At 44.3% G+C, this 23,084-nt stretch overlaps 2 protein-coding genes across 5 annotated transcripts in view; one reads left to right on the forward strand and one right to left on the reverse strand.

Annotated features, from left to right (window-relative positions):
- Positions 1-23,084, reverse strand: part of tada3l (transcriptional adaptor 3 (NGG1 homolog, yeast)-like) — a 40,045-nt gene that overhangs the window by 7,554 nt on the left and 9,407 nt on the right. Inside the window, exons 1-6 of one of the 4 annotated variants that reach the window (XM_070895468.1) lie at positions 15,185-15,206; positions 7,741-7,970; positions 4,350-4,600; positions 3,214-3,319; positions 1,975-2,116; positions 247-344 (exon numbers count right to left, since the gene is read on the reverse strand). In XM_070895468.1, the coding sequence (XP_070751569.1) occupies positions 247-344; positions 1,975-2,116; positions 3,214-3,319; positions 4,350-4,600; positions 7,741-7,947 (804 nt within the window). In that variant the 5' untranslated portion in view covers positions 7,948-7,970; positions 15,185-15,206. The other 3 variants (XM_070895466.1, XM_070895465.1, XM_070895467.1) reach the window with 3 other exon arrangements.
- On the forward strand, positions 10,341-21,946 carry arpc4l (actin related protein 2/3 complex, subunit 4, like). The gene is made up of 6 exons (XM_070895469.1): positions 10,341-10,399; positions 12,758-12,873; positions 13,702-13,813; positions 16,059-16,154; positions 17,174-17,344; positions 21,625-21,946. Exons 1-6 carry the CDS (start codon positions 10,397-10,399, stop codon positions 21,628-21,630), a joined length of 504 nt encoding a protein of 167 aa, XP_070751570.1. The 5' UTR covers positions 10,341-10,396; the 3' UTR covers positions 21,631-21,946.

A 23,084-nucleotide genomic window follows, 5' to 3' on the forward strand; every position in this document is an offset into this window, starting at 1 on the left:
GCACAGGGGTGATGAGTAAGCGGGACTTGGTGCCAGTTAGGACACGGGCAGCCGAGTTTTGGATCATCTCTAGTTTACAAAGTTCAAGCTCAATCCCTGGTCACCGGATCTGATATTGGCCAGGATGGACCTTTGACCTGTGGTACATGTTCACTGAACCTCTGTGAACATTCTTTTCTTCAAAATTAAAGATTTTGCAGATTTTAAATCAATTAGTATTCTGTGAAATTAGGTTTCCAGTCTCACCTCCACCAAAGCCTGGAGCAATCGCTGTGTGAGGGGCCCAAAGGGAGAGCCATCTTCAGGCTGATCGTGCTGCTCTTTCTTCAGCAACGCATCCACGTCTAATACAAAAACAATACAAAAAATAAATTCTCAGTTGCAACAAAAATTGCATTTAAAAAGTATCTTTAATAAGAAAAGAAAGACTTGCATTTACATAGCACCTTTCACAACCATTGGATGTCTCAAAGACTTTGCAGCAAATTAAGTACTTTTGGAGTGTAGTCACTCTTGTAATGTGGGAAACGCGGCAGCCAATTTGCCCACAGCAAGTTCTCACAAACAGCAATGTGATAATGACCAGATAATCGGTCTTTGTTATGTTGATTGAGGGATAAATATTGTCCAGAGCACCGGGGATAACTTCCCTGCTCTTTTTCGAAATAGTGTCACAGGATCTTTTATGTCCACCTGAGAGAGCAGACGGGGCTTCAGTTTAACGTCTCATCCGAAAGACGGCACCTCCGACAGTGCACCGCTCCCTCAGCACGGCACTCGAGTGTCAGCCTAGATTATTGTGTTCAAGTCCCTGGAGTGGGACTTGAACTCACAACCGTCTGACTCAGAGGTGAGTGTACTATCTACTGACCACTGGTTGACCATGTCAAGAAATGACCCTCAGCCTTTCACAAAAGATGTATAAAGTAACGGATGCCGAGCCGACAAGAGAGAGGTTGACCAAAACTTTGGTCGAAGAGACCAGGTTTGAGAAGGCTTTTAAAATGGTGCAGTGAGAGGTAGGGAAGGAGATCCAGAGAGAGGCTCCACCAGCAAAAGGGGCGAAAGAAGGTGGGTGTATACGAGTCCAGAGCCAATCGAAATGCTCGATCAAGATTCGACACAGGGATGGAGAAAGGTGCAAAGAAAACATATGATGAGAGCTTGGAGGGATTTATAGATGCAGACGATGATTTTAACTATTTGTCGCGGTATGGGGAACCAGTGCAGAGAAACAAGGATGGGAGTGATGGGTGAATAAGACACGTTGCAGGACAGGATATGAGCGGCACAGTTTTAGACAGGTTACAGTGAAGTCAGCATTGCTAAGGTAGTATCGGCTTTTTTTTTTCCTTATTGGGAAAAGAGGGAAAAATAGAAAGAAGGGTAGCAAGATTTGAGGGTGCACAGGTCAAAAGGGGAGGCTGGTTGCCAGTAATTGTGATGGTAATGATGCCGATCCCTGCTCAGCTAATAGCAGCCGGCTAGATACAGATCAGATACATCAAGCAGATCTTTTCCAGTTGGTAGACCTAGCAAAAGAACCAAAGGTGACACAAGAAAAACATTTTTACGCAGCGAGTGGTTAGGATCTGGAATGCACTGCCTGAAGGGGTGGTGGAGCAGACTCAATCACAGCTTTCAAAAGGGAGTTGGTTAAGTACCTGAAAGAAATACATTTTCAGGGCTACGGGGAAAGGGTAGGGGGAATGGGACTAGCTGAGAGTTGGCACGGGCTCGACGGGCCGAATAGCCTTCTTCCATGCTGTAACCATTCTATGATTCTATGACAAGGCAGCTTTCCAGGAGGCCTTTTTAAAAACACAACATTAAATGAAGATATGTATTCTCAAGAAGGAGTTCAATAAACAGAGAATGGAAAAGGACTGCACAAACATGCTATCATTATTCGAGAAACAAAACGCACACTGTGGCTTCACTCGACTGCAGAGCACATCACTAAGGCCAGCTCACCTTTAGAGTCAAGCTCAGTTAAAGCTCCAAGCATGCCTTTCTTCTTCTCTGCAGCAGCCATAGCACGGGCACCTTCCTTCTGCTCCTCCAGAAGGTCCTCCTGCGCCCAGCGCTGAGAGTAATGTTTCCCCAGTGGAGGGATCTGTGCAGAAAGGAATGCAACAGAAAATGATTGAGATAAAAAATGGAGAATTATTAAGTGTTGCTGACTAGCACTCCTACAGAACTGTGCTATTCTTCCTCAGCCAATGACATTCGCCTGTTGATCAGTCATTAGTGTACAATCTGCCATTCACAAGCTCACACCCCTGAATATGCATGTGTGTTCAGCTGTACTGTTTCACTCTTCCTGCTTTTCCAATGAACATGTTCGGCCGTCCCATTTTCTCTCTTCCTATTGTAAAACCTAATTCCAAAAGAAGTATAATCAACAGAGTTGTATTGTGCCACCAAGGAGGCCAGATATGGGTTTGTGCTCATAATTTCCCCATAATGAAAACATCAGTCTACCGTGATATCATGGGGTACTGCTGAATAACTGTTCACTCGGGGGTGGGGGGTGGGGGAGAACTTCCCTCTCCAACCCACTCTTGCCCATTTTTCAGCTCATAGAGCATGGCTTCAACAAGGTCTGTCAGCAGGATTCCAGCCTACACTCCCGGGTGGAAGCGGTGGTAAAGCCCCTTAAAACATGATTTTATTTTGTGTTGATGCTTATTTAAAATGGTGAGGGCTGATAATTGGGGGCACTGTAAAGCTAAGGATGACAAGCCACAGCGTTAATGGATGCTAATTCAGTTTGCTTATTGTCGGGCTGGTTCCCAAATCAGCAAACAATTAATGGAAGAAAAGTTCTGTAGAAGGATGTTTAGCGATAATGGTTTGTAATAATTTTTTAATCCAACAATGGGGACTTGATGGTAACACCCTGTACGATAGAGGTGTCCATTATATTTGAACCACCCCAAATCCTCCTTTGGAGTGCTTGATAGTGTTACTAGTCCTCTGCCCAGTAGGGTTATCCCTCACATGGACAAGTATAGGCGCAAGCACAGACACACGTTTACTATACTCCTTCATGCCATATTTTAGGTCCTTCCTTGTCCTTCCCTCAAATGAAGCCTAGCACCTCCAACATGCTTACAAAAGCCTCCTAAAGGCCTTCCTCTTCAATGTGCTTTTGTCTCACAACCTTCTCTTCCCTGTCTCTCTCCTGCTCAATCCATACTAGTCATTTACCTTATAATACTCCGCTTCATCTTCAGGGGGTTTCAGCAGGTCCTCGAGGACACGGATCTCCTCGTTGGTGATATCAGCACAGTACGGTTCCACTGATGCCCAAAACCTGCAGTACAAGATGGTCAATGACTTAGAATTGAATATTAAGGGAATCAAGGGATATGAGGACAGCACAGGAAAGTGGAGTTAAGGTAGAAGATCAGCCATGATCGTATTGAATGGCAGAGTTGGCTCGGGGGGTCGATTGGTCTACTCCTGCTCCTAATTCTTATGTTCTTATGTAATTCACTGCTGGCATCCAGTAAGTGTAAAGTTGTCGTCAACTCAAACACTGGGAGGCATCGCAAGGTCTTTAGATTGTAAACAGAGATAGATTATTTTAACCTCTATTTTAAATCATTGATAGTCATATTGAATAGTGCGTGTAGTTTTGTCACTCTCCAATACATCTATGTTCTCTTGATAAGAGGTTTCAAAGAACAGTGACAAGGACAATTTCAGGAGTTTTAAAAGTGTGAGCAGAACCTCACAGAACTGAGCTCATTTCCATTCAGATAAAACAGACTAAGGGAACGGAATCCACGTCTTTAAAATGGTTATGACCTGAACAATGCAGCCGCAAATCATTTAACTGAAAATATGATTGCAGAACTGCAAGATTTCAGTATAACATTTGTTTGTCCAGGCACAGATTATTAAATACTCCATGGACATTGTGTTTCTACTCCTGCTAGTTGGATCTAACAACTAAATTGTGCAACTAGATCAGCACGGGATTGATGGGCCAAATGGCCGCCTTCCGTGCCGTAACCATTTTATGAATGCAATGTTGTATGCAATCTTTAGGCCATCAATCCCAGCACCTCAGGGGGAGGTTGGAAGCAATTTCAGACATTTACTTCTTGCAATTTTTCCTTGTGCTTACTCACCTCCCTCAGGAGATGAAATAATTTGGGCAGAGAGACAGCAGAAATACTACACAATCTGAAGGAAGAAGCAGTGTGGCTGTGGTAAACAGTGTTTACTCCTGCGACATGTTCCAAAAGAGAGTTAAAGACATCAGGCATTTCCTAAGCTGCAGTCCCTGACAGAGATACAGAACCGAACACGTGCTTATAGGTGCTGTGGGATCCTACCTGTTCGGGGCATCATTCTTTGGAATTCTGGGAACATCCAAGGGATCATCTGTAAACTCATACTCCTGTATTTTAGGCTGTAGGTTTTTTGATTTGGGGCGTCCAGGACCGGGTCCAGTTCCATGACTGCCCTTTCCATCGATTTTCTGCTTCTTGGGTTTTCCATGTTTCTGTGGAGTTCCGCGCTCATGCTCCTTCCCAAATTTTAACAGCCTCTTATCTCCCTTTTTATCCTGCCAGTCCGTGAGGATCTGAAATCAACAGGTTAAATGCTCTTGAAAGAAATAAAAAATAACAGCAGCTTTTCAACTTGGCGACTTGGGTCAAAGGCATTCCCACTTTTGGTTACCTCAGTCAGAGATCACAAGTGTGTGGGCACCAGAACGGTCACTGTGGTGCACTTGGGGATACGTTTCTGAAACTGACCACAGGCCACAGGTCAAAGCCGTGATTCTAAATGGTTCCAATGACTGCATTTTGAAAGTGCAGGGGGCAGAGAGGTTAACACTAGCGCCCTATCTAGAGGATAAACAACCCTGTTGTGCCCACTTCCCAAAAATGTTAAATGTTTGGCTTTACCATATAAAACCATAAGGCAGATAGGAATAAGAGAAGGGATCTGCCTCCTTAGCTTGCCCTACTGCTTGGGTCTATGATTCATCATCATCATAGGCAGTCCCTCAGAATCGAGGAAGACTTGCTTCCACTCCTGAAGTGAGTTCTTTGGTGGCTGAACAGTCCAATATGAGAGCCACAGACTCTGTCACAGGTGGGGCAGAAAGTCGCTGAGGGAAGGGGTGGGTGGGACTGGTTTGCCACACGCTCCTTCTGCTGCCTTCGCTTGACCTGTTCACGCTCTCGCCGTTGAAACTCGAAGAGCTCAACACTCTCCCGGATGCACTTTCTCCACTTAGGGCGGTCTTTGGCCAGGGATTCCCAGGTGTCAGTGGTGATGTCGCACTTTATCAGGGAGGCTTTGAGGGTGTCCTTGTAATGTTTCCGTTGCCCACCTTTGGCTTGTTTGCCATGAAGGAGCTCCGCACTGAGCACTTGCTTTGGGAGTCTCGTGCCTGGCATGCTAACTATGTGGCCTGCCCAGCGAAGCTGATTGAGTGTGGTCAGTGCTTTAATACCGGGGATGTTAGCCTGGATGAAGACACTGATGTTAGTGCGCCTGCCCTCCCAGGGGATTTGCAGTGATATATCTCCGGCGACTTGAGGTGTCTTCTGTACATCGCCCATGCCTCTGAGCCATACAGGAGGGCGGGTATTACTACAGCCCTGTAAATCATGAGCTTGGTGGTAGATTTGAGGGCCTGGTCTTTGAACACTCTTTTCCTCAGGTGGCCGAAGGCTGCACTGGCGCACTGGAGGCGATGTTGAATCTCCGCATCAATGTCTGCTTTTGTTGATAAGAGGCTCCCGAGGTATGGGAAGTGGTCCACGTTGTCGAGGGCAACGCCCTGGATCTTGATGACTGGGGGGGGGCAGTGCTGTGCGGCGAGGACAGGCTGGTCGAGGATCTTTGTCTTACGGATGTTTAGCGTAAGGCCTGCTCAGACTACATGCATATCAATCCATAATTACTCCATGTTTTGTTTCAAATCTTGAAAAAGCCAATGGAAATGTGTCACAGCTAACAGGACCCTCGTGTTTAGACAATGGGAAGGCATACAAGGCATGTGATGGAGGAATAGAACTGGGGCCAGGATAGCAGAACCTTACTGGGGCATTGCATGACCATTTTACTAAATTCATGAAACACCCATTTTAATGAATTTTGTGCTTTTCTCCTGGAAGCTGCATGAAATTAATCAAATAGTCAAGTCACTGTTTTACTGACAGATTTTTCATGCATTATTGATAATCTATCAGAACAACTCTGGTCAGACAGCACACAATTCAGCGCAGCCAAACTGGTTGCGATGAGAGATTGTGTAGAACTGGCCTATGCTCCCTGGCGTTTAGAAGAATGAGAGGTGATCTCATTGAAACGTACAAGATTCTGAAGGGGATTGACAGGGTAGATGCGGGGAGGTTGTCTCCCCTGGCTGGAGTGTCTAGAACTAGGGGGCACAGTCTCAGGATAAGGGGTAGGCCATTTAAGACAGAGATGAGGAGGAATTTCTTCATTCAGGGGGTTGTGAATCTTTGGAATTCTCTACCCCAGAGGGCTGTGGGTGCCGAGTTTCTGAGTATATTCAAAGCTGAGTTAGATAAGATTTTTGGAGTCTAGGGGAATCAAGAGATATGGCGATCTGGAGGGAAAGTGGAGTTGAGCTCGAAGATCAGACAGGAAGCAAAGAGTAGGAGTAAATGGGTACTTTTCAGAATGGCAGGCGGTGACTAGTGGGGTACCGCAAGTTTCTGTGCTGGGGCCCCAGCTGTTTACATTGTACATTAATGATTTGGACGAGGGGATTAAATGTAGTATCTCCAAATTTGCGGATGACACTAAGTTGGGTGGCAGTGTGAGCTGTGAGGAGGATGCTATGAGGCTGCAGAGCGACTTGGTTAGGTGAGTGGGCAAATGCATGGCAGATGAAGTATAATGTGGATAAATGTGAGGTTATTCACTTTGGTGGTAAAAACAGAGAGACAGACTATTATCTGAATGGTGACAGATTAGGAAAAGGGGAGGTGCAACGAGACCTGGGTCTCATGGTACATCAGTCATTGAAGGTTGGCATGCAGGTACAGCAGGCGGTTAAGAAAGCAAATGGCATGTTGGCCTTCATAGCGAGGGGATTTGAGTACAGGGGCAGGGGGGTGTTGCTACAGTTGTATAGGGCCTTGGTGAGGCCACACTTGGAGTATTGTGTACAGTTTTGGTCTCCTAACCTGAGGAAGGACATTCTTGCTATTGAGGGAGTGCAACGAAGGTTCACCAGACTGATTCCCGGGATGGCGGGACTGACAAATCAAGAAAGACTGGATCAACTGGGCTTGTATTCATTGGAGTTCAGAAGAATGAGAGGGGACCTCATAGAAACGTTTAAAATTCTGATGGGTTTAGACAGGTTAGATGCAGGAAGAATGTTCCCAATGTTGGGGAAGTCCAGAACCAGGGGTCACAGTCTAAGGATAAGGGGTAAGCCATTTAGGACCGAGATGAGGAGAAACTTCTTCACCCAGAGAGAGGTGAACCTGTGGAATTCTCTACCACAGAAAGTTGTTGAGGCCAATTCACTAAATATATTCAAAAAGAAGTTAGATGTTGTCCTTACTACTCGGGGGATCAAGGGGTATGGCGAGAAAGCAGGAATGGGGACTGAAGTTGCATGTTCAGCCATGAACTCATTGAATGGCGGTGCAGGCTAAAGGGCCGAATGGCCTACTCCTGCTCCTATTTCTTATGTTCTTATGTTCTAGGTTATTGCACCATTCCTACCTGTGTCTCTGCCTCTAGGATACGCAGCCGCCGACTCGCTGAGGACAGCAGTGTCTCCAGCTCCAGCTGTAATGTGTCCAGCTCCTCAATTCCAATCCCATCATCCTCGGAGCGCGAGAGCACAGCAGCATAGCGAGGACACATCTTCACATGGTCTACTGGCTTGAAGTCGTGGAATTGCAGTGGACAGTCTTTTAGTTCACTCATCTTGAACCCGTGGAACGTTTTGTCTAAAATTTGCCAAGGAAAACCAAACTGACTCAAATTAAATACAGTATTTCTGACTAATAAATCATCACACAGCAGATGAAAGGCTGGTTATATATATGCAAGAAATTAAAGCCACCGTGAAAGACTCTTCAGTCTACCACTGGGCTGATGGCTTGCAAACAGATTGAAAATGCAGCAATTGAAATGAGCTCTTCGATATCATCCAGAAAGACCGGCGGGTCAACAAGTATTCCTCAGCTGAAGTTTCAAGGCCATGATCTTGCTAAGTGATAGCAACATTAACATGAAGTGCCATTTAAAAATCCATCCAAAGCAGCAACAATGTTTTTGTTTATTGCAGTAAAATCATCTATTTGCGGAGTAGTTTATCGCTTAGATCAAGTGGGCTTTCTTGTCAATAAGTCACTAGAAATTATAAGTACCAAGCCAGTTTACCAGCTTCCTTCACTGACTTGAGACCTGCTAGCTCTAAGGTGCCTATTACATCAGATCACCAGCGGCTGCAGGTTCTCCTGCCTTTTGTTTGTAGGCCAACCATTCCACTACTAAACCTTTGAGATCTTCAACATAATGCATAATACACTGAAACAATTATTTCCATTTTTGTTTGTCAGTGAATTTTTGTGCTCATCAAGGTAAAGGATGGGGAATGGAGCACTTTCTTATTGCAGGCATGCAGTATCAGCCTCATATACACAGATCAGATTTGGTCTGTTGCAGATCAAAGCTCCCTTTACTCCAACATTGCGCCCTAGTTCCAATTTATATACAGACCTTGTGACCTCTAAGCAACGTGTGCAATTTTATAGCAATTTAGGGGTCATTTTGTGCTTCTGCCACTAAGAACGGGATTGGGACTGGTCAACTCATTTCACACAGTATCCTTACAATAGACTTTAGACAGGACTGGATTAAGACAGGTGAAAGGACAGTGTGTTAACCCACTCCACTACTTAAAAGTACTCACTATTTAAAAATTACCAGAACAAATTCAAGTCTGGAACTCTCATCAAACCAAAAGCAGGATCATCAAAAACATAATGGTAACAGCTCAGATTAAAACTGAAAACAAATTGCAAGCACAAGGAAAATCAGTAAATAATTCAGAAATAAAAACCGATTTAAAAAAAATCAGCAATGATGAGGCTACTGGACAAGAATTGTGAAGTGAAATGAAAGTTACAAATATCATTCATTATTCATCTTCCTTAAACCCATCCCAGATTTCTCAGTTGTTATTGACAGGAACAATAAACCATTGGCCCTGCCCCATTATTTATCCAACTTACAAATAAGTAACCAAGTCACCATCAGAATACCTGATTAGTTGATGCAGACACAAGATCAATTGTGTCAAAAGCCCAATTTACAATTGCAGCTCCCAATGCACCCTTTGCTGGTGCAGGGACCAGTAACACTGCTAGAACAGCACTGCTCTCCTTGTTTGAACCATTAGGTTTGAACATCTGAAATAAAGCCCTTTTTTAATCCAAATGCCCAGTGACAGTGGCACAAGACACCTCTGATTTCGAAATGCAGTGCATTGAGGAGGAGGAGGAGCAGCAGCTATAGGTTACAGTGGGTAGTCAGGGAGACAGCCAGTTGTTGCTAGGAGCCGCGCTCCCTCACATTTTCACCAGCACTTTGTTACATTTACCTGAGCACAGGCTCCATCAGCAGCTTTACCACTGCCAGAGGCGGAGGGAAGGGGGGTGCCCGGCGTACAGTCACGCACTCTGCTCGCACACAGCCATCCAGTAACCGTTTCACTCTCACTCGTTGATTATACCACATTGTTTCCCAAAGCAACCCAACACCAGAGAGAGGGCATCCTCCGGAACAGCCAACATTCAGCCATCGGGTACCCAATTCCCCCCCTCTCACTCCGGCCGGGTGGTAGAGCCCAGAATGAACGCGCGTCCTTTTCCGGCGCTTCGGACGAGCTCAAAATCGGTCGCAGAGGAGGGACGCCGATAAAGAAATTGGCGCTTGAAAGTCTGCCGTAATTTTGGAACCCTAACGTATTTGGTCAAAACTGTTAAAATGTAATATTTCCTTTGTATCGGAACATATAAATAACATTAAAATAGAAAATAATGTATGTTACAAGTACAACCTGCAAATGTTCAGCCCATTTCATTGTGAGCATAGTACATTCCAGCCAGGGGGAGAGAGGAATGTTCAGAAAGGGAGAAATCTCAGAAAAACACATCGAAGGTAGGTCATTATACAGTTCGTTTTATAATACTACATCTTCACAGCGTAGAAATTGAACTACAACAATGAAAACGCAGTGAAATATTACTTCCGTGTATCTGTCCCCTCCTTCCTGGAGGGTGGAATGGTACATCCCACCAATGAGTTGGGAAGGGGAGAGGCTGACTGCGCGTGCGTACGAAACATTTCCGCCTTCCGGGGAGACAAGATGGTAACAAGTGGGGCTGGGGGGGAAAGGGCTGAGGGGTTGTGAGTCGGGGAGTTAGTGTGAGGATGGCAGGGCCGAGCATCCCACGACAGGGGATCTTGGGCGCCGTGTGAGGGTGTAGGTGGGGGTCAGGGTCAGCCGGGAGTAACGGGCCCGAGCGAGAGCAGGGCCCCACCCGTCACCCGAGGGCAGAGAGAGATCCACACCCAACGCTTCCTGTCTGAGGCTGTCAACGGGCCAGGGCTGAAACTATTGGGATCTGGAATGCATCGGTCTCTGCTTCAGTATCTGATGCTCTATTCCCCTGCATTACTTCAGCAGAGCCATGGATCCATGTCCTCTGCCGTCCCTGAGGCCTCTTCAGTAGTGATGGGATGTGGGTTGTGGGACTGTCTCTGGTTTTTAAATAGCTGGCACAGTTAATGCAACCGAACCTAATCCCTAATTGCGTCCTGTGATTCTTGCCTGATATATTGTGATTGGGGGCGAGGAACCCTATTCCTTTTGCTGATTTAAGGATATCACTTTGCGATGATGCGCTTTGTCGTGGTGTTTGTGCTTTAATATCTGGCACTGTTAACTAATCTCGAGACCAAGTTTGTATTTTCTGTTTGAGAAGCTGCAATGGGGATAATACTTTGGCTTAATGCTCAGTTGATAGCTTACAATTCGTTTTCAGTTATTACTGTATTCACAGAATAGAAAGAATATTAGGGTTGCAGTTGGCAAAACATTTTTATTAATGTTGAATTCTAGCAAATTGACTCTTGTGTCTTAAGTTCTTGGTGTAAAGTCACTTTGATGCCTGAGTGTCAGATAAGCTTCTACGTGAACCGTACACATGGATTTTATGGGTATAGTAGCGTAATGGTTACATTACGGGTATAGTAACCCAGAGGCCAGGACAAAAAAAATCCAGGGTATGTTCAAATCCCACCATGGTAGTTTGGGAATTTGAATTCAGTTTTAAAAAAAAAGTGTCTGGAAATAAATCTGGTACTGGTAAAAGTGACATAACAACAACTTGTATTTATATCGTGACTTTACATAGTAAAACATCCCTAGGATGCTTCACAGGAGTGTTATAAGACAAAAAAATTGACAGACACATAAGGAGAAATTAAGGCAGGTGGTTAAAAGCTTGGTCAAAGAAGTAGGTTTTAAGGAGCGTTTTAAAAGAGAAGTTGAGAAGTGGAGAGGTTTAGGCAAGGGATTCCAGGGCTTAGGGCCTAGGGAACAGAAGGCACAGCCACCAATGGTTGAGCGATTATAATCAGGGGTGCTTAAGAGGGCAGATATCTTGGTGGGGGAGGTGTTGTGGGGCTGAAGGAAATTAAAGAGATGGGAAGGGGTGAGGCCATGGAGGTATTTGAAAACAAGGATGACAGTTTTGAAATCAAGGTGTTGCTTAACCGGGAGCCAATGTAGGTCAGCGAGCACAGGAGTGATGGATGACCTGAAGTTTACATAGAGTAGAATGTGGGAGGCAAGTCAGGAATACGTTGGAATAGTCAAGTCTAGAGGAGTGGGTTGGAATTGTAAAGTCTAAAAGTCATTAAAAAACACAATTGGTTTACTAATGTCTTTTGGGGAAGGAAATCTTCCGTCCTTACCCTTATGTGACTCCAATTCTACGCCAATGTGGTTGACTCTTAACTGCCCTCAGATGGCCTTGGGGTGGGCAATAATCGCCCACGTCCCAAGAAGGAAACAAAATTATCGTTTAATGTATCAAAGCTAGCATTATAAGGGAACAAACTATATACGGTCCAGAGGTGGTATTAGGGTATAGTGTAGTCAAGGTTTTAAGGTTTTCTCCCACAGTGTCCTGCGTGTACAACTATATGCGCATTGTTTGTCTTGCTGATCACTGAAAGGTGTTTTGTGACAAATGGGTTTAATGTCCCGGTGTGGCATCGTTTGCATTCTGGATATCTGCACCTAGTTTTCAAGTAGGCTCTTGTCCTTTCACCTTGTTATTGATCACCTATGAACAAATCTTTCCACCATTATTCATTGTTAAAGTGCTCTAACTAGATGCTTTATCAATTCCTTTTAGTTTCTATACTGTCCAGTCACTTGTCTTGTTTGGTTTATCTATTTTCGTCTTAACTCACTGCCTACCTGCCCATTAGCTAGAGGGAGGGGGTGAAATGATCAAGGCTACTGAATTGAGAGCTGTCACATTAATGATACTACACGTCTGCCAACAAGAAATGCATTCTGTGTAGTGAAATAGATTTTAACATCAGATTATAATTGGGTATTTCCAACATAGACACAGTCTCTTAGAGGTGTAATCGCTCCAAAAGATTTTCTAAGCTTTATTATTTTGACTTTGTTTTTCTCTCCTTTCAAAAGGCGACCCTCCGTCCGTACCTGAATGCAGTGCGTGCCACGCTTCAAGCAGCACTGTGCCTGGAAAACTTCTCGTCGCAGGTGGTGGAGCGTCACAATAAACCAGAGGTGGAAGTGAGGTAGGAGACATTTGGTTTGTAAATATGGAAGATTGCTTTTCAGTTTTCTCAGATGAAGCACCTGTCTGGGGGGGGAAAAGCAATCTGCAGTGCGATTGTCTATTTTTAATGATAAATATGAGTAAAGTTTCTTTGAATTTTGTCTGTTTGAGCTGGTAAGTACTGCAAAAAGATGGATTTGAACAATAATGGAGTCAAGGGTTATGGGGAGCGGGCAGGGATGTGGAGTTGCAGCCAAGATCAAATCAACCATGATTGAATAGCGGAGCAGGCTCGAGGGGCCAGATGGCCTATCCTGCTCCTATTTCTTATGTTCTAAAAGCTGTGTATCCCTGCGATATGACGTTGAGATGATTGACAGCAATGTATTTAACCAAGTATCCAGCTCGAGCGTGCTGTGGCAAAGGACTAGAAGCCGATTATCTGCATGCACCTTTTGAGAATAGTATGTGTGGGGATTTTTTAGTGAAATTTTGATACTATGGTACCTTCTGGCAGGAATGGTGGTGCCTGTTGTATTTCCACTGAGTGGTACAGCACTGATCTACCTCATCACAGCTGTACTGTGGGGTAATTTCTGAGGCACATCCCTTTGATGAGAGATCGGAAATTAAGTGGAAAGCTGAGTCTTGCAAACTGCTTTGTTGAAAGCTTGGGAATGCTGCAGACAGAGATCTGGGAACAGATTACTTGCATGCACCCTTTGAAAAGATTTTTTCGCATCAACACCCTCAAAAAACAAACGGGTACAAATAATTGGTGGAGAGCCTAGGATGCATTCTGATTACTGGATCGTAATGGACAACTTTTTTTCTTGGCCAATAACAGGAGCAGTAAAGAGCTGCTGTTGCAGCCTTTGATCATCAGCAGGAATGAGAAGGAGAAGGTCCTCATTGAAGGCTCAATAAACTCTGTACGAGTCAGCATTGCAATCAAACAGGTCGGTATCTAGTCTGACTTTGTTTGTACATACTTGTCATTAGTAAGGCCTGGGTGTTGTGTTAGGTTATGACACTTTCCATTCACCTCGGAGCAGGGTTCCAAACCAGCTGAGATGGAGTGGGTGAGGATTAACAGGGGCAAGTGGAAATTAAATCTTTCTTGCTCCCGCAGGCAAATAGTCAACCAGACTCTAATGACGATGTTCGATTTGATGTCCTGGAGATTTTTATCTGGTTTCCTTTAGGGTTGGGGAGAAATTTCTGTGTTTTCTCTTGGAAATATTGGGCCCAATTATCTGCGCCGTTTTTTTGGGGGAGTAAATTAAAATCTCTAAGTTTCCCCAAAGTTTCTGCACTAGCGTAATTCACTTAGGTAGGATTCTTTTAGGCTACGATTTCTTTTTACCTCATTGAGGGCGTAACCTGCCACCCGTGCCAATTCTGGCCATTTAAGCAAGTTTGGCCAGCTCTGATTTACTCCAATTTTTCTTAAGACGGCGTATGTGACCGCTCTGGAAAAACCTTCTGGGCAGTTAACAAAATTAGCAGAGGTAAGAGAATCAGCGCAGAAGATCCAGTTCCATGGCTGGGAGAGGAGAGGAGAGGAGAGGAGAGGAGAGGAGAGGAGAGGAGAGGAGAGGAGAGGAGAGGAGAGGAGAGGAAGGCCTTTTGGCCAGGGTTAGGAGCGGCACAGGGAGGAGGGAGGCCTTTTGGCCAGGGTTAGGAGCGTCACTGGGAGGAGGGAGGCCTTTTGGCCAGGGTTAGGAGCGTCACTGGGAGGAAGGAAGCCTTTTGGCCAGGGTTAGGATCAGCACTAGGGTGGGGGGGGGGGGGGGGAATAGACTTTTGTCATAAACTGTTTAATAATTTCATGCTGGCAAGCTGCTGCAATGTGCTTGTGCAGGTTGCTGTGAGCTGGCCAGAATGTCTTGTATGTTTCACTTTCCAGCCTCAGCCCACAGTGTGTCCCTCGTTACTCTGCAACCCGATCTTTTTGGCGCCGATCTTAGACTCCACCCCAAAACTAAAGGACAGGCTACGTGGTGCCAAAATCAACAATTCAAACAGGGAAAGGTGGATTTTTTTTTGCCATAGTTGGGCCCCCAAAAAACAGGCATTACTCTTCAAGTATGCCAAAAAATGACTTTGGGGAAAATTGAGCCCATTAGCTGTGACTTTTCCTCGTTCAGATTGAAAAGCAGGTTCCTTGATGATCCAAATGTTATGCTGGAAGCAATAGGCACCATGTTTCTTTCTTCTCATTCCACACTACTCTTAAATGTTTGGAATTCCTCTATGTTCTCCCCCCCCCCCCCCCCCCCACGAAACTCTCCTTTCACTTTTATTTCACCTTGACAAGCCATAATCACCTGTGCTGAGGAGGAGGATGAAACTGCTCCAGGCCGCTGTCAATGCCACTGTTCAGTCACACAACATCAAATCTTACATTTTTCAGTCCTGACCCCAGTCATGTCCATACAACAATGCATGATCTCATCTAAACAAAAAGAAAAAAACTGCAAATGCCAACATTCTGAAGCAAAAATAGATAATGGTGGAAATACCTGCTGGGTCACTCGGCCACTACAAAGGAAAAAGACGGATTAACAATTTGAATATAACTCTCTAGCAGAATGTTGATTAAAGTTTAAGCCTGAAATGTTAACCCGTCTCATATCTTTACAGAGGCTGACCGACTTGCTGTGTATTTCTAGTATTTTTTGATTTAATTCCATGACCACATCAGTCCTGATACTTAGCCGTATAACCTCTGATGGGAAGTAGCAGCTCAGCGATGATTCTCTCTCTGATCTCCCCTATTCCTCGTACTCGGGCATCCCTATGTAGCAACATGGCAGATGTTAGAAACTCAGTATGGTTTTGGCTGGGGTTGAACCTGCATCTTCACTCTAGCGCTACACGTTGGTGCTCCAGCTGCTTATTAATTTTACTGATGCTTCCATTTTGAGCAGCAGTCAATATTTGTATAAAAAAAAGTGAATGTTCGTATTTTCTTTGCCACATTTTAACTCAACAGATTTTGATTGTTTGGGTAGTTCTTCCCTTTTTAAACCCCCCCAAAATAGCTTTCAATGGCATATTGGCAATTCTGCATGTGCTACTCGTGTGTTTTCAGCAGCCCTCAAAAGTATTCATGTTTTAAAGGCATCCCTGTAACTCCATTCATCAGCTGTAGCCTGGTTAGAGTTTGCACCTGTTAAAGTTCCATCTTGTTAATTTCAGGCGGATGAGATTGAAAAGATCCTGTGTCATAAATTCATGAGGTTTATGATGATGCGAGCAGAGAATTTCTTCATCCTCCGGAGAAAAGCTGTTGAGGTAATGGCACTGCCCAGAACTTGCACTTCAGTTAAAGTATTAACTTTCTTTTCGGTAGTACGTGTCGGCTAAACAGAGTGTTAAGGTCCTGAGTCCAGTTGGAGTTTGTTGACCTGCAGATTCTCTGTGTTTGTTTTTTCCCCAACTGTTCTCACTTCCTCCTTCCTTGAAGGCAGTGACTTTATTCTGTGTACGTTTCAGGAGGTGGGAATGTTGGATGCAGTGTAGCATGTACTGTGCTGCTGTACCCATGGTCAAAAACTAGAAGTTTATCCAGAACATTACGTGAGCACTGTGCATCCCATCACTAACAGGTCCTCTTTCTCCTACCCCTGTCCTATACTACAAAAATTGATTTCCTTTTATTGACGGCTTTCCAGGAGCCCCTGGTGATGTGCTAGACTTTCTATGTGAGGGAGTGGGAAGGCATGCATCAATAGCATTCTGTATCCCATGGTCTACATGAGATTTGAGCATCATTCCGGGCCTAGCCCATGTCCTACCACTCGATGGTACACTATGAAAGCTTATCAGTGAGATTTCAACTGTAGACACTGCAGCTTTAAGGATTGCAGTGTCTCAGTGGGATTTTAGAATGTTGTCTTTATGTACTCCACATTTGCAAGTGATAAATACTGAAGATTAGTTTGCCTTTTTTTTTAGCATGTAGAGTGAAGTTTTTCTTATTGAAAGGGACTGGGTTACGCAGTGTGTTGGCATGCCAATTTAAAAAAATTTATTTATGGGATGAAGTCTCCTCTTGAGCACAAACTTCACCAGACTTTTACAAGGAAGTGTGATTAATGCCAGAAATGTATCTGATAGGAACTTCCCAGAACTCCGCTCAGATTTAGTGTTCAGATTGTATGAAAATACACTTGGGGAAGTAACAGTCATTCATATTGGTTTGAAATTAGGTATGTTTCTTGTCCTCTTTGAATTGCTGGAGATAATTGAACATATTAGTGACTGTCATAAATGAGGCTCACCATTGCCTGCTTGGTTTCCTCTCTTGGCAGGGCTATGACATCAGTTTCCTGATCACCAACTTCCACACTGAACAAATGTACAAACACAAACTGGTTGACTTTGTCATCCACTTCATGGAGGAGATTGACAAGGAAGTCAGTGAAATGAAGCTGTCATTAAACGCCAGAGCTCGCATCGTCGCAGAGGAGTTCCTCAAAAATGTAAGTCTTTCCTCGCTTTCACAAAAATCAGGAAGTTAGTAATACAGTGGTCAGCTGCTCACGATGAATGTGTGTTGCTCAACTTATCGAAGAGCTTGCAAATTGCACCCCAAGCAATGTTCCCTATAGGCTGAACTATGTTCATTACGCGGTCCCTTTAAATTTCTGCGCACCCGCGGTATTTCCAATGTTAATAGCTTGAGTAGCCTGCTCGGGACCTTCCAGATTACTGCACGAACGCAGCGTAGAGGGAATATTGACATCAAGTACTTTACCGTGTGAAGTTGCTGGGTCTGTCGGCATTGCATAAATTATCTCGGTTCACTATTTTCTGTGCCAGCTTTATTTCACTGTCAGTGATTTTTGCTTCTCGGTAGATGAGTTCCTCAAATGTGTTTGACTTCTCCTTTAGATGGGGCGGGTTCTTAAGCTTCACTGCTTTTATGTAGTGGAGTGACTGTTAAAAGGGAAGTGTCCTGAAATAGCCCACTGACTCTTCCCCTGTTTTCTTTTATTTGTTTTCTGGATGTGGACTTCACTGGCAAGGCTGCATTTATTGCCTATCTTCAGTTACACTGAGAAGATGGTGATGGACCTTATTGTGCCACTGCAGTCCTTGGGATGATGGTGCTCCCACAACAATGTTAGGTCGGGAATTCCAGGATATTGACCCAGCGATGTTGAATGAATGACAGTATGGGCCAAAATTTCCCCAGGAGTTGCCCCACTTTTTTTGGAGCAAGTAGTTTTTTTGGAGTAACTTAAAAATCGCAAATTTCCCTATTTAACTACTTGACCAACATCCTGCCATTTCTTTTTGCACTGGCTTCCAGATCTTGCGGTATTCACCCCTGCGGAGTATTCTTCTGCAACTAGGTTTCATCGTCTTCTCATTTCTTTGGGTGGAACTTTTGTGGGACCACTCTTACTGATATCCAGCTCCTGCCATCTGTCCTCAATGACAGTGACTAGTTTCTCCACTTCTTCATGCAAGAAGTTCTTCGTTCTTGTTGCATGCTCTTGCGTCATTGGTGTATCGGATTCACACTCGGGTAATGTTGAAAAAACACAGTTCTCACCTTGCATGCACCTATGCAGCACTCCTTCCACTCCCTCAGCCACCCAAAAATCAATATTAACACCTTACCTTCCAATATGGTCCACTGCCAATGCTGCTGATGCACTGAGGACACTCTTCCTTTAAATGGTGGATTGCCAAGGTTCCTGGCCCATTGCGCATGCGCACAAGCTTCAACGCGCATTGTGCATGCGCGCACACACAAACGGACATGCGTCCCCCTGCCAGCACTCAGTCACGCTGGGCCCAAGACCCGCCCCCCTTGCTGGCTGCGCTGAGCAAGCGCGACCCAAGCTCTGCCCCCCCGCAGGTTTCGCAGCGCCACACCACGGGACCACAGTGATCCAGGAGCGGGAAAATTATCCCGGTAAGTTTTTGGCGCGTTTTCTCCACCATGAAATCGGCGCTTCACGTCTAACTACGTCGCTCTAAGCGGTTGGGGAAATTTGGGCTCTATATGTCGAATAAAAACTAGCCGACGGGTACAAAAAAATAATTGAAAAGGTTAATGTTAACTTTCATCTCAAGGGGGCTGGAACACAAAGGGATGGAAGTAATTCTGCAGTTGTATAAAGCTCTAGTTAGACCGTTTCTGAAGTACTGTGTTCAGTTCTGGGCACCGCACCTCAGGAAGGATATATTGGCCTTGCAGGAAGTGCAGCTCAGATTCACAGAATGATACCGGGCTAAAAGGGTTCAATTATGAGGAAAGGTTGCATAGACTTGGCTTGTATTCCCTCGAGTACAGAGGATTAAGGGGTGATATAATTGAGGTGTGTAAGATGATTGAAGGATTTGATAGGGTAGATAGAGAGAAACTATTTCCTCTGGTGGGAGTCTAGAACAAGGGAGAATAACCTTAAAATTAAAGCTAGGCCATTCAGAGGTTATGTCAGGAAGCACTTCTTCACAAGAGTAGTGGAAATCTGGAACTCAAAAAGCTGGATGTTAGATCAACTGAAAATTTCAAAACTGAGATACAGATCTGAGAATTAGATAGCAGAACAGCCTTGAATGGTCTACTCTTGTTCCTATGTCCAAGCTAGGGTGGTGTGTGACTTGAAGATGATGGTGTTCTCATGACGTTGCTGCTATTGTCTTTCTCGCTGATCAAAGCAAAGTTTGGTGAATTGTTGCAGTGCATCCTGTAGATAGTCCATATTGCAGCCACAGCGCACCAGTGGTGAAGGGGATGGATATAGTGGTCAGGACTAATTCAGCAAACTGCTTTGCTTTGTCTTGGATGGTGTTGAGCTTCTTGATTGGTATTGACAAATTCAGCCAAGTGGTGAGTATTTCATTATTCTCCTGACTTTGTAGCTGGCAGAGAGGCATGGATGAGGCAGGTGAGCCACCTCTTGCAGAGTACCCAGCCTCTGCCCTGCTCTTGTAGCCATGGTGTTAATATGGCTGGTCCAGTTAACCTTCTCATCAATGGTGTTAAGTAGCTGAGTAAGGCTAGAATGAACTGTGTGACTAATGATGTCACTCACTTAAGAACTGCATATACATCTTTGGTATGGATGTACAGGGTAGTTTAGAGATGGGGAAAGGGGGAGAAAGTGAATTTTATACAGTTTAAAATTAATATCAAGGTATAAAACTGAGGTATAGTATAAATAGCATAACCAACAAATGGTGTCACAAGAAGCAAGTGTGACAAACAGGAAGTGCATGTTAGACACAAGACTTTTACTATTAGCAGATCTCCCAATGCATTGCTCATAAGTTGTAGAATATCTTGCTTCTCTGTTATCTGTGTTTCCCAGTGCATGTATTTTTTTTTTCTTCTATTTCTGTTGTCTCTGATTTTTCCTTTCGCGTCACTGAATTTGTCATGCTTGTATTGCTGTCATGTTGTTTTCTTTCTCTTCATTTGTGTTATCTTCAGTTTTTCTTTTTGAGGTGACGGATGGAAGATATAGTAGCTAGAGGGAGGGATCCAGATAGGGCTGCGAGGATATTTTGGGTTGAGGGACGGATGTGGCCAGGGCTTTTGATAGCAGCAGGATGCAACGAGAAGCGAGTTTTGGTCTAACCAGCTTTGTCCCAGCTTGCTCCACCAGTCGCACACCCTCTTCACCCTGTCACCTCCTGTTCTACATACAAAATCCTCCTCAACCCCATCTCCATTTTCAGCAGTGCTGGTGTATATTGTTTCTTCTTTGCATCTCATCACTTTGTGCTCTCCCGTCCACTGCTGTGTATTCCCTGATTCACATCTTACTGTGGTGCTCCCCTTGCTCCATCTCTCGCCAGTTCCCCTCCACCTCTTACTCCATTCCTCTCTAGCTGTCATTTTCTGCTGCCCTTTTCCATCCCTATCATCCTCTCTGCCTTCCCTCATCCTTTCCCTCAATCCCTTGGTTCCTCTCTCATTCTTTTGTCCCTCCGTCTCCCTCGTTCCTTCCCCCTTGGCCTCCCCCCCCCCCCCCCCATAGTCTTCGTTTTTTTTTCTCTCCATACATTGAAGTCTCCATTCCCATGCTTCATTTGTTGCCCCTTCCTTCTTCCCTATTGGCTTCCCGCTTTGTCTTCTCGGTTTACTGCATGCTTGCTCCGCGCTGACAGCTCCTTATGTAGTCAAATTTCTTTGAAGGGGGAGAGGTACTCCAGGATATAGAATGCCAGGAGTTTGTGGGTTCCACCTGTAGCGAATTCCTGTTCTCAGCTGTACCTCTCTAGAGGAAAAAACAGTTACCTTTTTCCCCCTTCTATGTGTCAGTCGTGGCTCAGTTGGTAGCACTCTCGCTCTAAGAAGGTTGTGGGTTGCTCCAGAGACTTGAGCACAAAAATCTAGGCTGAAACTCCAGTGCAGTGCTGAGGGAGTGCTGCAATGTCGAAGGTGCTGTCTTTTTTTTTCTGGCACAGGCATGATGGGCTGAATGGCCTCCTTCTGGGCTGTAAATTTTTCAGATTTTCATGGCAGGCTAAAGAGTGGTATTTGCAGAGTCTTGGTTTGCACATCAACTGCATGTAGTTTGGGACCCTCTACCTGACTTGAAATATTAAGTTTCGTTGTTTTCATGATCTAGAGGTATAAGAGAGTTCCCTTAATGAGTAGAAAATTTATTATAAACCAGGTGTGTGGCAAATAAAAGTGGCAGTACCTGATACTGAAAGTACTTTCCCACCAAGCATTCTTCCCCTGTAACTAAAAGCATGCTGAATGTGATAACAATCTTTATTTTTATTTTTGCAGTTCTGATACTGGATACATTTGCCGTCGGCTGTCGAGACCAAGATTATGAGGAACTATGTGAAACTGCACTGCTGGAACGAAGCTTGGGGCGGGGGTGGGTGTAATCGTCTGCTGAAAGGGGGCTCATACAATAACCTGACCAGCCTGCTGGAAGGGGTTGTACAATAACCCAACCAGACTGCTGGCTTTAGTATTATCGGATCATTTTTCAATTGATACTGTATTTACAGCAGCATAATACCTGCTGTCATTAGTTCTTTCGCAAATCGAAGGGACCGAGTTAATGGATTTGTATTTTGAAAAATAAAAACTTTCATTCGTAGTTTGTGTCACAGCCTCTCTGACTTTACTCCTTCTTAATCCACATGTTTAAAGGACAGTCCACTTTTAATTTTGAGGCAGTAAATGGATGCAATAAAATCTGTCAATAATGACTAGATTTCCTGTCGATACCAGGAAGAGGTCTCTACTGGTGAAACAAAAAGCAGAATACTGTAGATGCTGGGAATCTGCAATAAAAAATGCTGGAAACACTCAGCAGGTCAGGCAGCATCTGTGGAGAGGAACTGATGAAAGGTCATCGATCTGAAACACCCTACCTTCCTCTCCACAGACACAGAGACTGCCTGACCAGCTAACGGTTTCTGGCATGTTTGGTCTCTACTGGTGCTTGCCTTGTTCTGTCACAAATTATAATCCTGTATGAAACAATTGAGTCTCTTTAATAATTCATCATTTTGTATATTCACCCACATTAGTCAATTAGGCATTTAGCCCACATTCTTTGTTTGAGTTGTTTTTATTCCATCACTAGTTTCTGAATGAGTATTTAATCAAAGTAAAATAGATCATATTGTAACTATATTTGGGATCACGTTATGGATTTTATTATACTGTGAGGGGATGGAGATTTTGTTGCTACTGTGATTTTTTTTTATGGCAGCAGCTGACAGATGATCACTAGCTTGGGTTTCACTGTAATTGTGAAAAGGCGTCACAAAGTTATACTGGTCCAGAACCCTCTGGCAGTGAATGGTCAGGTTCCCATCTATACCACTGCTCTTTACATTGGTCAACAGGGTGCTTTTTAAAACACAAATGTACTGGGGCAGCACATTGAGGTACGATGCAGGCTCTCGCGTGTACTTGGTGAGTTCCCACTTTCAACTAAGCTGTTAAAAATACATTGAATGGGAATAATTAAACCTAGGGATGTTAATCTTATTGCTGTTATTGCCACTAATATGTATTGCCTTATGCTTCTCAATATTAAAAACCTTTTGCAGTTCATCTGCCCAGTTGTCATCTCCTGTAGATTGTTTTGAGTTTTATCTCTGCTCTTGGTTTTCCATAGAACTTTATATCATCAGCAAACTTAGTCGAGTTTTGATAGCTTCAAGATAATTGTATTTGATAATACTCCTGTGAATCGCCTTGGGACGTTTCGCTATGTTAAAGGT

The sequence above is a fragment of the Pristiophorus japonicus genome, chromosome 12 (assembly GCF_044704955.1).
Source record: "Pristiophorus japonicus isolate sPriJap1 chromosome 12, sPriJap1.hap1, whole genome shotgun sequence".
Taxonomy (NCBI): domain Eukaryota; kingdom Metazoa; phylum Chordata; class Chondrichthyes; family Pristiophoridae; genus Pristiophorus; species Pristiophorus japonicus.

Bases quoted from the DNA above. Each gene is read 5' to 3' on its own strand.
- arpc4l (XM_070895469.1), top strand. The intron at 12,874-13,701 runs GTAGGAGACATT...GGCCAATAACAG, and splicing joins AAACCAGAGGTGGAAGTGAG to GAGCAGTAAAGAGCTGCTGT. The intron at 13,814-16,058 runs GTCGGTATCTAG...TGTTAATTTCAG, and splicing joins TCAGCATTGCAATCAAACAG to GCGGATGAGATTGAAAAGAT.